This window comes from Rhinoderma darwinii, chromosome 1 (genome assembly GCF_050947455.1).
Source record: "Rhinoderma darwinii isolate aRhiDar2 chromosome 1, aRhiDar2.hap1, whole genome shotgun sequence".
NCBI lineage: Eukaryota > Metazoa > Chordata > Amphibia > Anura > Rhinodermatidae > Rhinoderma > Rhinoderma darwinii.
In genome coordinates this window covers 174,027,578-174,043,932 of record NC_134687.1, presented here as the reverse complement: position 1 = coordinate 174,043,932, position 16,355 = coordinate 174,027,578, and the positions used below count along the sequence as shown (strand labels likewise).

General features: G+C 42.3%; 1 protein-coding gene across 2 annotated transcripts in view; it reads left to right on the top strand.

The window, feature by feature from the left end:
* GSTCD (glutathione S-transferase C-terminal domain containing) overlaps positions 1–3,696 on the top strand; it is a 149,969-nt gene extending 146,273 nt beyond the window's left edge. The window contains exons 11-12 of one of the 2 annotated variants that reach the window (XR_012883029.1): positions 1,422–1,504; positions 2,407–2,476. Coding sequence is in view for 1 of the 2 variants with exons in the window: in XM_075860600.1 (XP_075716715.1) it covers positions 2,407–2,476; positions 3,055–3,191 (207 nt within the window). In the remaining variant the exon portion in view is untranslated. Of the gene's footprint in view, positions 1–1,421; positions 1,505–2,406; positions 2,477–3,054 lie in introns of those variants that run through there. The other variant, XM_075860600.1, reaches the window with a different exon arrangement.
* Positions 3,697–16,355: the final 12,659 nt, after the last annotated feature.

The following is a 16,355-nucleotide window of genomic DNA, read 5'->3' as shown; positions in this document are numbered from 1 at the left end:
ATCAGAGTCACATAGTGTCTCTTAAAATGTCATACGTGAGCCGTATTATCCCCTTTTGTGGGAGGAGAAATTTTTACTTATATGTAAGTGATCTTCCAGAAAAGAGAGGACTAGTTTCTGCGACAGGAACACTGGCTTGATGGATGCAGCCACAGTGTACTAAAAGTCCAAAACGTAACATTACATGACTAAATGTGAGCTCAAAATAGCTTCATACAAGTATACTGGACCATTTATATTAAAGGGGTATTCCCATCTTAGGCATCTATGACATATCCACAGGAGATGCCATAAATGTCTGATAGATGCGGGTCCAAGCTCTCGGACCTGCAGCTATCTTGAAAACGGGGCTCCCCCAATTCCATCCCACCTGGTGAAGCGGCCACTGCCTCTAGTCAGAGACTGTGGAGATGCGGCCGGGCTTACAGAAAAAGCGAATGGTAGTTACGGAAGCAGATTAGCACAGCGAGCTATGCTGTTTCCGTAAGCAGTGCCACCTCTCCACACAGTCTCCACCTGGATGCAGCAGCCGCTTTACCTGATGGGATCTGGGTACCTCTCTTGTCGAGATAGGTGCAGGTCCCAGACCCGCATCTGTCACACATTTCTTGTGGATATGCCATAAATGTCTTAGATGGGAATACCCCTTTAATAAACAACCTGCCATCTCACAGCTGAGCTGCTGTTCATATATGACCAGGACTGACTTTTAACCACCGCAAGTAAACAACGAAGCTTCCTATTGAATGACCGCAAGCAGAGACAGGGAAAAAGGCAGACAATTGATAGAGACAGTATATTAGGAAATTGTATAACTTTACATTACACAATGAATAAGCTTTATTTGCCAAAAAATAGAATACCCCTTTAAGTTGCATTTGAGATTAAACCACTGAAAGTTGTGTCAGAAACTGAGAGGAACACCCTCTCTGTGCAATGCACGGGTGTGCCATACAATATATAGAAGATTATGTATGCGCTCAGTTTAGTGGGTTCCGTATTGTCGGAAGGCATTTTCGTTAAACGTGTAATTGAAATACTTCCTAAATAAGTGGGCTAAGTAAAAAAAAAAAAAGAAATCCTGGAAAACCCTTCTAAGGCCCGGTTCACACAGTTTTGTTTATGCTGATTTCGACTCGGAAGCCGCGTCAGTATCAGCGGCAAAAAAAGTCAGAAACAGATTCCCATTGATTTCAATGGGAGGGCAGCGGCGTTTTTTTTCGTGGTAAAAAAAAACGCCATGCTCTTTCTTGACGTGGTTTCACATCTGACCTCCTATTGAAATCAATGGCCGCGGGCGAAAAATGCAGGTCAAGTTTTCTTCCTTTCCATTTTCAATCTGTGGAAAAAAAGACGTTTTTATGTGAAAAGTTTAGACTAGTCATATTCCTCTTTTATATTGTATATTGCCCGGACCCCAGGAGCCATTTGTAAGAATGTGAGGAGGCAATGTGTTTGCACAAGCTACAGGACAGAATGCATCAATTTATGGACGCTAATGCTGGTAGGGATGTGTGGTACTTTTAATAGGTCTATTTCTGGACTTAGCCTTTATAACTGGCGGAAGGCCCAATATTCAGACATTGTCCCCGTGGCTGGACAAGCAGATTTAGTCCTCTCGTCCATCAATTATCTAAGCTAAATCCCACTTTGATGGAGTTACACAGTTTAAAGATTTTTCTTTATTCATACTCTGAAAGCCAATACTTAAAATGTGTAGTGTGGCGAGGAATTCACGTATTTCAAAGGTTTTCTTAATTAGGTTGCTTGGAAAAAGAAATCTTAGGGTAAAATACACACAATGTCTGGTGCAAATCTCAGTATCTGTAATGTTTGTATTCACAGTTATCCGAAACACGAATATTTTATAAACTGCTTTCTAAATAAATGACTAGACTTCAAGCTCTAGACCATTCTCTCCGGTATTAAGAAGACATGCTATTCTAATGCTAAGTGGCCTTTACTAGATGTGAGTCTTGTTCCCCAAGCACCACTTTTCTTTCTTAAAGAATCTGTGCAGTCCTATGTGGCTCCGTAGTACATATATACCATACTCCACTTGGAGCCGAAGTATAGTATGTCCCCATGCACCTCTGTGGGTGCCCTATTACTTATCTGTACTAAAGGGAGCCGTAATAAGGCCACCTGCATGATACCTAAGAATTAATATGCAATTCAGAGTGGGTAAAGTCTCCTATTAGTGATCACCCAACATCTTTTACCTGTGTAGAATAACAATATGAATGTTATGTACATTCCAAAAATATAGGTATGTTTTTGGTAAATTTGTTGCAATTTCAATGGGGACTGTGCTAAAATATGTCTTTCCTGTGATAAAATAGTAAGATTTCTTAAAATATCTTGTATGCCTACATGATTCAGTAGATGTTCTCTCCCCATTTCCAGGAGCACATGATGCTGTGTAGATTTGCGGATCAGACAGCTGTCCAGCTTCCTCCGGAGCGGAGGCTGATAGGTATGCATGTGCTATGCTGTCTACTTCTAGTATGCATGTTCTCGGTTTCTAGAATGTGAAGAACACTTAAGATAACATTTTGGCTATTTAAATATCATTATATGAATACTAAATAAAAGCTCAGCAAATTAGCGGGTGCTCACTGAGGTTTTACGTTTCAGTTACTAGTTAGAATTACTCGTGATGGTCTTGTTTTTGAATCTACCAAGTACGAACTCATATGTATGCCGTCAGAGAAGATGGGGTTTACGAGACCTTGATGCCGACTCATGGGTGGGCCAAGAACCAGCCATTATCCTACTCGACCTTATTGTTGTGATTTTTAAAACTGTAAAGTAATTGAAGGTATTCTCTACTAGAAGCTTTGCATTTAGGGGAGATAACGGTGTCTCGAGAAGGGCACTATACAGCGGCACATGGGAATTTCTACTGGTCCGTAATATAACTTTTTGTATGGTATACCACATTTAAGTGTATATGCTCACTCAGTTGTCAGTCTTATAGCATAGACTTTTGAGACCGAGTGTGTATAGGGAAGTGTATTTGTGTTCTAAACTGCTTTTTGTGTTCTTTTGCAGGAAAGAACTGCATGGGTTTGGTTGACCTGGATCGAGCATGGGCCGCTGAACAATATGGCTACAAAGCCCAGGTTATCTCAATGGAACCAGAGAGTTGTTCACCAAAAAATAACTTGATTGTTGGGTGCCCCACTTGAGTTGATGTTTTGTTTTTTTATTGCATTCTTATATTGTCCACATATAACCTAGTACTGAGTAATTTATCTTAGTCTAAAGAATAATTATAGCTGTGCCTAAAGATAATCCAGTAGAAATTAATCCTAAATCAGTTGTACAGAATAAAAAAAAACATGGCTGCTTTCTTCCAAAAACAATGCCACACCTGCCCTTCAGTTGTGTGTGGTATTATCTCTCAGCATCATTCACTTCAGTCCAGCAGAGCTGCAATATCAGACACAACTGAAGGATAGGTTTTAACCGAAGGACACTGTTTAAAGAAAGCAGCCATGTTTTTCTAATCCTTTACAACCCCTTTAAGTGACTGGAATTGACTTGGTGAAATAATTGTGTGGCCTGATTGACTCTTCCATATACCAAGAATACTTCATGTTATTATTATTTTTTATAAATTCTTCTCAGTATGTTTTAATTTGTTTTATTTACACGCCAAAAGTTCTATAATAAAGGAGATCAAAACTTTAATTTGTATTTCTTTATAATTTTCTCAAGTGTGAAATTTTGTTAATAAAATTCAAGAGGTTTTCCTCTTTCTCGGTCTACATATTTTCTTTGAATGTAAGGCTTTGTTCACATATGTGTTATAAATTTTGTTTTTCTCTTCCGTCGTAAGAGCAGAAAGGCGGAGTGCAATACTGTAATGGATTCATCACATGACGGACCCCCATGGCGCAGACGGACCCCATTGACTTCAATGGGGTCCACCGGGTTTCCGTCATGGTGTTCGTCATTGTACCTTAAAAAATAGCGCAGCATGCTGAGATATTTTTTTCCGACATTATTGATGGAATCTGCAACAGAGGCTACAACGCAGTTGTGTACACAGCTATACCTTACAAAGATAAAAAGAGTTGACGTGTGGTCTTTTTTGTTTTTCTTCAACTGCGTTTTTATTGAAAGGGTTTTTTCAGATACAAAAACAAAGAGAAAAACAAACAAAAAATAAAAAGAAACAAGCTCTGCTCTGCGATAATAAGGGCTTACGTAACGGAATTGCTGCATATTTTCCGTCCGGAATTGTCCGGACGTAAAAAAATACGCAGCAGAATACAGTAGGAGCACGGTGGGTGAGATTTAACAAATCTCATTCACACGCCGCGTAAAATTTCTGTCCTGAAATTCACCTGCGGTGCGTATTTTTTAGTTTCACAGCATGTCAATTCCTGCTGTGGAAAGTAAAATGAATTGCTGCGTTTTTCGGAGGTGATATCACTGACTTGTAAAAAAAATGAAGAAAAATCCGCAACATTTTCTGCGTAAAAAAATGCAGGAAATTGTGCTTTTTTCCGCAGTGGAATGTCTGTGCGTTTTAGCGGAAATGCTGCAGAAATTTTCTGCAATAATTCTATTACGTGTGGACAAGCCCTAACCATGAACAAGGTAGGTAGACAATCACATCACTATTGTACTTCTAGCATCACATCAATGCAAGTTAAGCATATCTACGGCATATAAACAGTAATAACATACCAGTTAGAAAGTATCAATTCACTTGCTTTTGTGATGAGCAGAATGACAAAAACATAGAAGACATACGTAACGAGACAAGGAGTACAATAAGGGCAAAAGGGGAGGGATTGCAGGGTTCCTGACCATTTTGTTTCAGTCAGAATAAGGTTGAGGGGGCAATTGTCACTATCTGTAAATGACATGTAAAAACATCCCATGTGAGGTCACCTTTTGAGAAATCCTCTAGGCGATCAAAAATCCCCGCAGTAAGATGTTCTAAACATCTAATATCTTTAATCCTGGAGTATACGTGAGTTAGCATGGGAGGTTGCTTACTGCAGCGAGCTATGAGACATCTGGCCGCTGTCAAAATGTGTAAGAGAAGTCCTAGGGAAAGCTTCCCTATTGGGACGGGCAGGACATTCAACAGGAATGATAGAGGATCCAACGGGACGTCCAAGTGAAGAGTATTGAATATGATTTGTTTAGCTCCATCCCACAAGAATCCTATTCTTGGACATTCACAAAAAATATGAAATTAAGACCCCCTAGCACTTTGACATCTCCAGCAAGTAGCAGGGATCGTTAGGTTCAGGTGGTGAAGGAATTCGGGTGTATGGTATCGGTGTATCAACACTTTATATTGGTTCTCCCTATAAATACATACCAAGGTTTTAGCAGCCCTCCTCCAGATGTAGTAGCTGAAATTGGTCTCCCTAAATACCCCTCCCACCGCTGCATGTAAGAGTGTGTGGGTAATTGGTCAGGTGCTGGATAAAGCAAAATGTTATAGATAGCAGAAATAAGGCCCTTAGTGGAGGTGCCCAGCAGGGGCAGATTGGCTATTGTAATTACCAGGAAGATTCCTGGTGGGCCGCTCGTATATAAGACATATTGGGCTGCCTGGCCCACCCGTCCCTCCTCTGCGCTTACATTTATTGTGTATATCTTTTCTCCCCCTGGCCAGACACAGTGTGCTGGCCAATGACAGAGCATTGTGAGCGGCGCCAGCGTCAATGTTCTTGGTGGGGCTAGCGCTGCCTGGCCATCAGACTCAGAGACAGTATTTGTCTACCGCCTCCCACACTTCCGCCGCTTCCATTGTCTTCCGTCTCCTAAGCTGAGCTGAGTTTGAAGTGTGTGTGTCTATGTTTAGTAGCCATATTTTTTTTTCCATGCTGATATCTATTACTTATGCCCCCAAGGCTAGAGGCTGATTACTTATGTATGAGCTCACATGATTTCTGTACCAGTGGCTGATATAACTTATGGATCCTAGGGGCTAATTATCAGCGCCTAGTACAGAAATCATGTCAGCCCAGGCTAGGGGATACATGTGTGATCGCTGGGGGTCTAACCGTTTGGACCCTCAGCGATGAGGAGAATGGGGGACGAAAATTACCCTGAAGTGCTCGATGAGAATGGAGCGCTGGTGCACATGAACGGCCAGCGCTCCCTTAATTTCTATGAGACATCTGAGACTGCTGTCTCCGGCAGCTCTATAGAAATTAATGGTGCACTGGTCGTTCATGAGCACCACCGCTCTATTCTCATCGAGCACTTCAGCGGAATTTCGGTCCCCCGTTCTCTTCTTTGCTGGGTGTCCCAGCGGTCGGACCCCCAGCGATCACACGTGTATCCCCCTATCCCATGTATAGGGGATACATGTGTTTTGTAGGAACCCCTTTAATGTGAAATAATATTTATTAAAAAACTGCATAGTAACGTAGTACGGTGTAAACAAAATAAAAAAATACACATATATAGTATTGCCCTAATCGTAACGACCCGAACAATAAAGTTAACATGTTATTTAAACCACATGGTGAACAGCCTAAGTAAAAAATGCATTAAAAAACTGCAAAATTGCTTTTTTTTCCCATCCCCATGCCCAAAAAAAGTGATAAAAGTTAATTAATAAGTCCCATGTACCCCAAAATTATACAAATAAAAACTACAGCCCATCCCGCAAATATCAAGCCTGCTTATGGTTACATCAACAGAAAAATGTAAACGTTATGCAGAGATGCCCAAACAAATTATTTTCTAATAAAATAATTTTTATTGTGCAAAAGTAGTAGAACATGAAAAACCTATACATATTTGATATCGCCGTAATCATATTAAACCATAGAATAAAGGTAGCTTGTTATTTTTATCGCACGGTGAACGGTGTAGATTTTAATAGCAAAAAATAATTGTGGAATTGCTGGTTTTTTTTTCCAATCCCCATCCCAAAAGTTAATAAAAGTTAATCAATAAAGTATATGTAAGTCAAAATAGTTCCATTAAAAAATACAACTCGTCCCGCAAAAAAACAAAAATAAAAGTTATGGCTCTTAAAATATGGTGACACAAAAACAAATCGTTTTGAAAAAAGTGTTTTTACTGTGTAAGGCTACATTCACACAACAGTGAAAAACTGCCATTTTCAGAACAGTAAAGTAAAATAGGTCCTTTCACATGGCCATTTTTTTAACGGCCCGTGAATATTGGCCATGAAAAAATAGGACATGTCCTATTTTTGTCAGTTTTCACGGCCATACGGCTCCCATAGAATTCAATGGATCAGTTTTTACCGGTCGTTTTTTAAGAAATAATCCTTGTAACAGCTGGTAAAAACTGATCCTGCTCGAGGACTCCCCGCACACAGTGCTACTTTGAGCACTGCGCTCGGGGAGGCCCTTGACATTACTGTCCATATAAGGACTGTGAAGTCAGGGCTGTCAACAATGGGATCCCCGGCAAGAGCATCGCAAGATCTCTGGCCGAGGACTCTATTCTTGTAGATAGCACCCCTCCATGTAGATAGCACGCCCTGCCTGAAGATAGCAACCCACCCATCCCTTGTAGATAGCGCCACTGTAGCTCCTTGTAGGAGCGAAATCCCCGGTGGTCAGATCTCACTATTGTAGGGGATTCTGCTACTGGAGAAGCCCCCCGGCGTCACTATCCATATATTAACAGTTACATCAAGGGGTTACTCCTGGAGCGGAATCCCCAGCCCGCTCTGGCAGGGGATTCCGCTCTCCTGACGTCACTGTCCGTATATGAACAGAGACGTCAGGGGCTCCTTTATGGGAGGAATCCCCAGCCTGAGGGATTCCGCTCCTACAGTGAGCTACAGTGGTGCTATCTACAGGGGGGTGTTATATGGGGGTGCACCACTCTACAGGGGACATTGTGGTGCTATCTACATGGGCAGTGTGGTGGCACTATGTGGGCTCTGTGGCACTATCTATAATGGGCACTGGCACTTTATATGTGGGCACTGTGGCACTATCTACAGTGGGCACTGTGTGGGTACTGGCCCTATGTGGGCATTATCTACAAGGGCACTGTGGCTCTATCTACAGAGACATTGCGGCACTATCTACATGAGCACTGTGGTGTTTTCAGGGGATTTGGACAAAAAAAAAACTGACATGAAATCCATGCTTTTTTTTTTTAAAGGCCATGAAAGACGGACTGGAAATGGATGAAAATTTAGAGACACACTGATGCAAAATGGCCATGAAAAACTGACAGTTGATCAGTTTTTAATGGCCATCTTTTTGCACGGTCGTGTGACTGTAGCCTAGAAGTAGTAAGCATAAAAAAAACTATATAAGGCTCCATTCTGGCGTTCCATCGGAGCTTTCCGTCAGAACGGAGCCCTGACTGACAGAAATGGAAACCGTAGGTTTCCATCACCATTGATTTTGGATCAGGTGCCAATGGTTTCTGTTTGTCTCCTCTGTGCAAGGGTTCCGTCGTTTTTACGGAATCAATAGCGTAGTCGACTAGGCTATTGATTCCGTCAAAACGACGGAACCATTGGCACCAGATCCGTCACCATTGAAATCAATGGTGATGGAAACGGAAACCTATGGTTTCCATTTGTGTCAGTCAGCTCCGTTCTGACGGAAAGCTCTGATGGAACGAAGCCCTGACGCAGATGTGAACGAAGCCTACATTTGGTATTACTGCAATCGTAACGACCTGCTGAATAAAGTTAATATGTTATTTATACCAAAAGGTAAACGGCATAAATTTAAGATGCAAAAAAGAATAGCAAAATTTCAGAGTTTTTTTTCCATCACCCCACCAATAAAGTTAATAAAAGTTAATCAATAAATTATACGTACCCAAATGCAATGCCTCGCTTACTTGTGCATTAACACCACCGATAGGCTCCACCTACCAATGTGTTTGTGCATTGGCCCAACCTACTACCTTGTGGATATGGCTACAGGTTTTCCGATCCTGACTACTTGTGTTAGCCCCACCTGCTGCCAATTTGGACCCACCCACAACATGAGGCCAATTTTACATTTTTTTCCAGGGCCTCTTTAATCCTCAATCCGCCCCTGGTGCCCAGCCTACATAATCGTTTAAACTGAGTAGGGATGGACACTGAATGACCACGGGAGAGAGAATTGACATAGTGTATTATGAGTATATAATGGAATTTACTCTTTATAAGCAGGGAAAATTTGTCTTGTAGCCAATCAAAGGGATGTATTTTCCTGGTGGTGTGATCAACTATGTCCACAAAGTTAAACAAACCTTTGTTGAACCAAGGTCTGGATAGTTGCGCTGTCTGGTCATCAGGAAAGTCTGGATGAAACAGGAAAGATGTCAAGGGGGAGTTCGTAGAACAGAGGGGGAATCGCCTAGAGCACGTTTTTCACATGTCACGGGTCTGCATCATGGGACCTAGTAAGAGATTATTGGGAGGGGAGTATGGGTTCCATAGTAAAGAATTTGGGTGTGCAGGAGCCAACCATAGTTTTTCAATTTCCATCCATTTAGTGTAAGCTGCTAGTGTGGGCCATGCTGGGATACAGCTGAGATGTGAGGCCCAATAGTCGCAAGTCTGTGTCTTTTTCGTGCTGTCACGATCTGTGGGTATGTGGACCCACTAGGTCGCACCGCCGTAGCAGCTGGCCAAACAGTGTACCAAGTCTGTACAAAGCACAAGGGTACCTGCAATGGTCCAGACAGTAGCAACGGCTTAGGCACAGATGGTACTTTCACGACAGGTGATGCAAAACGTGGCAGGAGGTACCAGGCATGGCAGATGACACCAAACGTGGTGCAAGAGAGCAGGTATAGCAGACGGCACAACACAACTCCAACACTAGAATGAGCACAGGAACAAATACAGCACGGGATCCGGGTAGCAAGGCACGCAAACACTGGGAACAGGATGCGACTAAGGGACCTTTTGCAAGACTAACATAGGAATACAAACAACGCTCAGGCAAGGAGTGAAAGGGCAGGGCCCTACTTATAGTTCAGGGTGATCTGGGGATAATTACTTAATTCTTTACATGTGCGCGCACTGGCCCTTTAAGGCCGGGAACGAGATTGTTTGCGCACCCTAGTGGTCACTGCAGGGCAGGACGACCGCATGTACTGGCGTCTCCGAGGAGGGAGACGTCGGCAGGATGAGAGGGGTCTGCGATCCGCGGCCATTACACGTGCCCATATAAATTGTAGTAATGCTGCCTATATTGCTTTCAAATCACTCATGGGTACAGGAATAGGAAGCGTTTCAAACAAATAGAGTAGCTTCGGTAGCACAGTCATTTTGACCGCAGACATACGACCAAAGAAAGGGGTAGCTTCAGCCATTTATTCAACAAGTTACGTATATTCCTGTACAAAGGGGGGAAATTGTGGGCATAAAGAGAATGATACGTGTGCGTCAGCCAGACCCCCAGATAATTGAGAGAGTCAGACTGCCACCGAAACGGGAAATTAGCCTTCATCCTCTGCACGGGGGGAATATGTAACGGGAGCACCTCAGTTTTAGTGGTATTCTCCTTGTAGCCAGAGATACGGCCGAAGACCTGCAGGAGGGTGTGAAGATTAGGGAAAGTAGTATGCAAGTGGGTAAGAGTAAGGAAAATATCATCCGCAAAGAGGGATAATTTAAGGTCTCTATCTTGGACCTTCACGCCTCTAATGTCAGGATGAGACAGTATAGCAGCAGCCAAGGGTTCAATGGAAAGGGCAAAAAGGAGTAAAAAGAGGGGGCATCCTTGGCGGGTGCCATTTCTAATTTGAAATGGACGGGCAGAAGTATGCAGGAGTTTAATCTTAGCTGTCGGGCTGGAATAAAGATGAGTCAGGGTGGTCAGGAAGGGACTAGAAAGACCAAAAGTCCTCATACAGGAAAACATGAATGGCCAGCCCAGGCGATCAAACGCCTTTTTTGGCATCGAGGATCAGCTTGAGGGTGGGTTCTGATGTTCTGTTCATCACATAGATCTATACATAGGTCTATAGATCTCCGGGTATTGTCCCCTGTTGTCGGAATGGGACAAATCCCACCTGATTTTTGTGGATTAGAGACAGCAGCCAGTCGTTAAGATGCAAAGCTAGAATTTTAGTGAATAATTTAAGATCGGCATTCAGTGATGCAATGGGCCTGTAATTTTTACAATCTGTCTGATCCCTTCCTGGTTTAGGTATTAAAGTAATGAAAGAATGCAACATAGTAGGGGTGATGGGGTCCCCAGACATAAAGTAGTTAAAAAGAGGCAGGAGTCGAGGTAAGAGTTCGGGGCTAAATATTTTGTAGTAGAGATAAGTCAGTCCGTCAGGGCCTGGAGATTTTCCATTTGGTAGGTCTTTAATAACAGAGTCAATTTCTCCTATGGGGATGGGTTCATTAATGGAGGCGAGTTCCGTAGAGGAGAGGGGGAAGATGACAAGACTCAAGGTAAGAGCGCAAGCGATTCTCCCTCTCACCCAGATCACTGGGTAAACAGTCCGGAAAAGAATACAGTTTGGAGCACATGGCGTTGATTGCTCAGTCTGGTCACATAGCTGTTGGCGAGAAGGGTGTGGGGTTTGTTACCTCTCATTATATTTACGGTGTGAGTGTATTTAATTTATAAACCCAAAAGACCTCCCGTTTATAAATACACTCACACCGTTAGGTCTCAATGAGGTTACTGAAACCAATATTTAATAATTAATTTTAATTATCTTATTATAAATGAATTGTTTTTAGAGGAGTCATAATAATAATAATATATAAAAATCTACTCCCAATAATTACATTTATTTTATTTTATTCTATAGAGCTATACTAGATCTTAAGCTGTACCAGACTCTACAATAGGTATAGAACTACTGTTCTACCTTAAACTGCATTAACCACCGATACTATATGCTATAGATATTGAGATAAGACATACGGAATAGCCATATAGTTCTATCAAGTCATTATGTAGCTACTCCATGTGCACACTCCATGTTCATACTTCCCTTTTGTAGTCTTCTACTAAAGGACACTTTGCCATTCTTTTCGTTCTTCATCTATCATCACACTGCGGTCTTCACAGGCATTAACAACACTTTTGGGTTTGAGCCTCCTAGGCTTTCGTAGTCCCTTAGCGTCATGTCGCTATGACGACCATGCACTCACACAACGCCGTTCATTCCTCTCAATTCGCATACAACCTCAGAACAAGTTCGTAACATCTTTTATTAATATACGTGAGACAATTTGCTCTTATAAGATATATGTATATATATATATATATATAAATGTATATCTACACTACCGTTCTAAAGTTTAGGGTCACTTAGAAATTTCCTTATTTTTGAAAGAAAAGCACAGTTTTTTTCAATGAAGATAACATTAAATTAATCAGAAATACACTCTATACATTGTTAATGTGCTAAATGACTATTCTAGCTGCAAACGTCTGGTTTTTAATGCAATATCTAGATAGGTGTATAGAGGCCCATTTCCAGCAACCATCACTCCAGTGTTCTAATGGTACATTGTGTTTGCTAACTGTGTTAGAAGGCTAATGGATGATTAGAAAGCTAGTTGAGAATCTGGAGCATTACATTTGTGGGTTCGATTAAACTCTCAAAATGGGTAGAAAAAGAGAGCTTTCATGTGAAAGTCGACAGTCTATTCTTGTTCTTAGAAATAAAGGCTATTCCATGCGAGAAATTGCCAAGAAACTGAAGATTTCCTACAACGGTGTGTACTACTCCCTTCAGAGGACAGCACACACAGGCCCTAACCAGAGTAGAAAGAGAAGTGGGAGGCCCCGCTGCACAACTGAACAACAAGACAAGTACATTAGAGTCTCTAGTTTGAGAAATAGACGCCTCACAGGTCCTCAACTGGCAGCTTCATTAAATAGTACCCGCAAAACTCCAGGGTCAACGTCTACAGTGAAGAGGCGACTCCGGGATGCTGGCCTTCAGGGCAGAGTGGCAAAGAAAAAGCCATATCTGAGACTGGCTAATAAAAGGAAAAGATTAATATGGGCAAAAGCACACAGACATTGGACAGAGGAAGATTGGAAAAAAGTGTTATGGACAGACGAATCGAAGTTTGAGGTGTTTGGATCACACAGAAGAACATTTGTGAGACGCAGAACAACTGAAAAGATGCTGGAAGAGTGCCTGACGCCATCTGTCAAGCATGGTGGAGGTAATGTGATGGTCTGGGGTTGCTTTGGTGCTGGTAAAGTGGGAGATTTGTACAAGGTAAAAGGGATTTTGAATAAGGAAGGCTATCACTCCATTTTGCAACGCCATACCATACCCTGTGGACAGCGCTTGATTGGAGCCAATTTCATCCTACAACAGGACAATGACCCAAAGCACACCTCCAAATTATGCAAGAACTATTTAGGGAAGAAGCAGGCAGCTGGTATTCTATCTGTAATAGAGTGGCCAGCGCAGTCACCAGATTTCAACCCCATAGAGCTGTTGTGGGAGCAGTTTGACCGTATGGTACGCAAGAAGTGCCCATCAGGCCAATCCAACTTGTGGGAGGGTCTTCTGGAAGCATGGGGTGAAATTTCTCCCGATTACCTCAGCAAATTAACAGCTAGAATGCCAAAGGTCTGCAATGCTGTAATTGCTGCAAATGGAGCATTCTTTGACGATAGCAAAGTTTGAAGGAGAAAATTATTATTTCAAATAAAAATCATTATTTCTAACCTTGTCAATGTCTTGACTATATTTTCTAGTCATTTTGCAACTCACTTGATAAATGTAAGTGTGAGTTTTCATGGAAAACACAAAATTGTCTGGGTGACCCCAAACTTTTGAACGGTAGTGTATATATATTCTGCTGATATAGTTTTATACATAGATTTTTAACAATATATTAAAGTGCTGTTATGCAACAGCAATATATGTTTTTAATTTTTTTGCATGCACCTTGTACGTATACATCATTTGTACCTAACCTGATGAAGAGGCCGGTCCGACCTCGAAACGCGTTGTTTTAATTGTACAAATAAATAACTTTTGGAACTCAATTGGTTTCTCTCCTATATAGTGATATATTACCTCTCGGCTGTGCCCTAGTAAAAAATCTGTTTTTTCTTTCCTCACATCTACTACAAATCTGGACCGCCAAGGTCTTGGATCAGAACCTGGGCTGCAACCTTATTAACCCCTCTGGCTCTGTGAATCATCGGATCACGCTCTATTGGATGTTGTGCTCCTAGCATAACTCCTCCAGGTCAGCATATTTGACCACCGTTTCCATCCTCAATTGTTCCCTTACTGGTTCATGAACTATGTGCGCATTGTTATTCTTTTTTTATGTTTTTATTGTTTAGCACTTGGGTAGCAAGCAGTTTAAGATCTTTGCGTACAATTCCTATTTCTGCTTTGCAGGTTTAAGTGACCTTAGATATCAACGCATCAAAGTCTGTCTTGGTGGGTAGATCATGAAGGAATGGCAGCCAGTGGGGCAGCGTAAAGGGCAGTTGGCAAGGTGGCAAAGGGTCAGCAGCCTGGCTAAACGAGAGGCCATTCCAGGGGTCCTCATCAATCCCATATCGACTCATAAAGGGGGTGGCCCCCAATTCAGCTTGGGTGTCCGACCATCGCAATGATGTTGGTAATGGAGGGAGTGGTTCAGGCTGGGAAAGGCCTGTGTGCAGTGGGGGATATCTGATGCATCACACGCATGCTGACGTGATGGCGATTGCGGCCCGGGTAGCAGTAGGGGAGTCGCCAGGGAAAAGGATGTCGTGGTAGGACGTACCTGGCCTCCAGAGGTGTCTCCCGCCGGCTGGAAGGTAGTGACCCCAGCAGGGAGAGCCGATATATGGGCTCTGGACCTTGTAGTCGTTGGGAGGATATATCCCCCTGATAGTGAGGACAAAGACACTGCTGGATATAGGTGAGTCTCAGACTGTTCATCCGCTGCAGTAGTCAGTGCGGGCACTGAGGTGGGAAGGTCACGTGGCAGGCAGCTATGGCGGGCGGCTGCCACGCAGGAAGAGGCTGCGGTAAGAGTTACGGCTCCATGGTAGGGAAGCCACCCGGAGGTGCAGCAGAGTGTGGCTGGAGTTTTTGGCAGTTATTTTTCCCCATGGGGAGTGTAGGAGGACGGAGCTCAGGTCTCAGGCGTCCATGCTCTCAGGGTTCCGGCCACGCCTATCGACGTTTCGTCTTTTTTAATGTATTCACCTACCATTACAGGTTCTCTATGGGTTGACACCCAACTTTTTACAAAACCAGAATGGCAGATTTACATATGTTTGGACCACTTGATGTACCAATATAAAACTAGTAAAATTTGCCATTCAAGAGGCTGAGAAATGGGTGACGTGTCCTGTAGGAGCTGTGGCTTATATTTGTCACTAAGCTTTCCCAGAAGCATATATGACTATGATACGTCTTATTTGTAATAATAGGACGGGATAATCCAAGGATTTATATTTACTTGCAATCTTTTTATTTTAGGTGGAAAAGCTCTCGCGGACACATGTCAGCAGGTAAAGTGGCATAGCTAAAGGGAGTGCAAAGGTTGTAGTCGGACCTGGAATCTGCTACCTAAGTGGCCTCATTGACCCCTCTGCCACATCAGTATATAGCAGTACTATAAATAGCATGTCATCTTTGGAGGCCCTGATTAAAATTTTGCACTGGGACCCAGTGGCTTCAAATTATGCCCTTGCTTTCTTTATTTTATCTGAATGGGCAATAAAATAGTGTTCCTACGGTACCCCAGGTGTTAGGTATATCGCTCTAGGGCAGACAGCCTCTAGTACTGTATAGAAATTAGGGAAAAGGTTCCGAAACTCAAGTGCAACTCAACCAGGACAAGAAACTCTTTACTTGGGGCTGAAATTTCTGCCCATGGGTGTTTATTTGGCTAACAATACACCTGTCCGTGTGCCCCCATTTACTTAGTAATTAGCAGCTGTTAATAAGTAACCTCAGCTAAACTCTGATTATGCCCTATTACAATGCAGCATTTACCAAGGTATTTTCTTATTGAGTGTTTTACCTTATTTGAACCTCGGAAATGTCAAATTTTCCACAGCTCCATCATTTGCTTATTATGATATATCCCTAGAACAGTGTTAATAATCTCTGGCTATTAGCAATGTAATGAAGTAAGATAATTTGGCCTCCACTCGCCCCCGCCTTAGGACGGTTTCCACACCCACAATCTGTATTTCATGACACAGCCTAAAGCCAGATATTATGCACAATCTGTCAGCTTGCCAAATCTCCTGCATATAAATCATGAGTTATTATGCCACGCATAAGAGAATATTGTACAAATCAATTGCTCGAGGCACACAGAGTTTATTATTAATATTTGAAGTTAATAATTAGGTTCTATATCTACATAAATAAGAATTAATCAGTTTGAGCACATGGTTTTAAGAAATTATGCA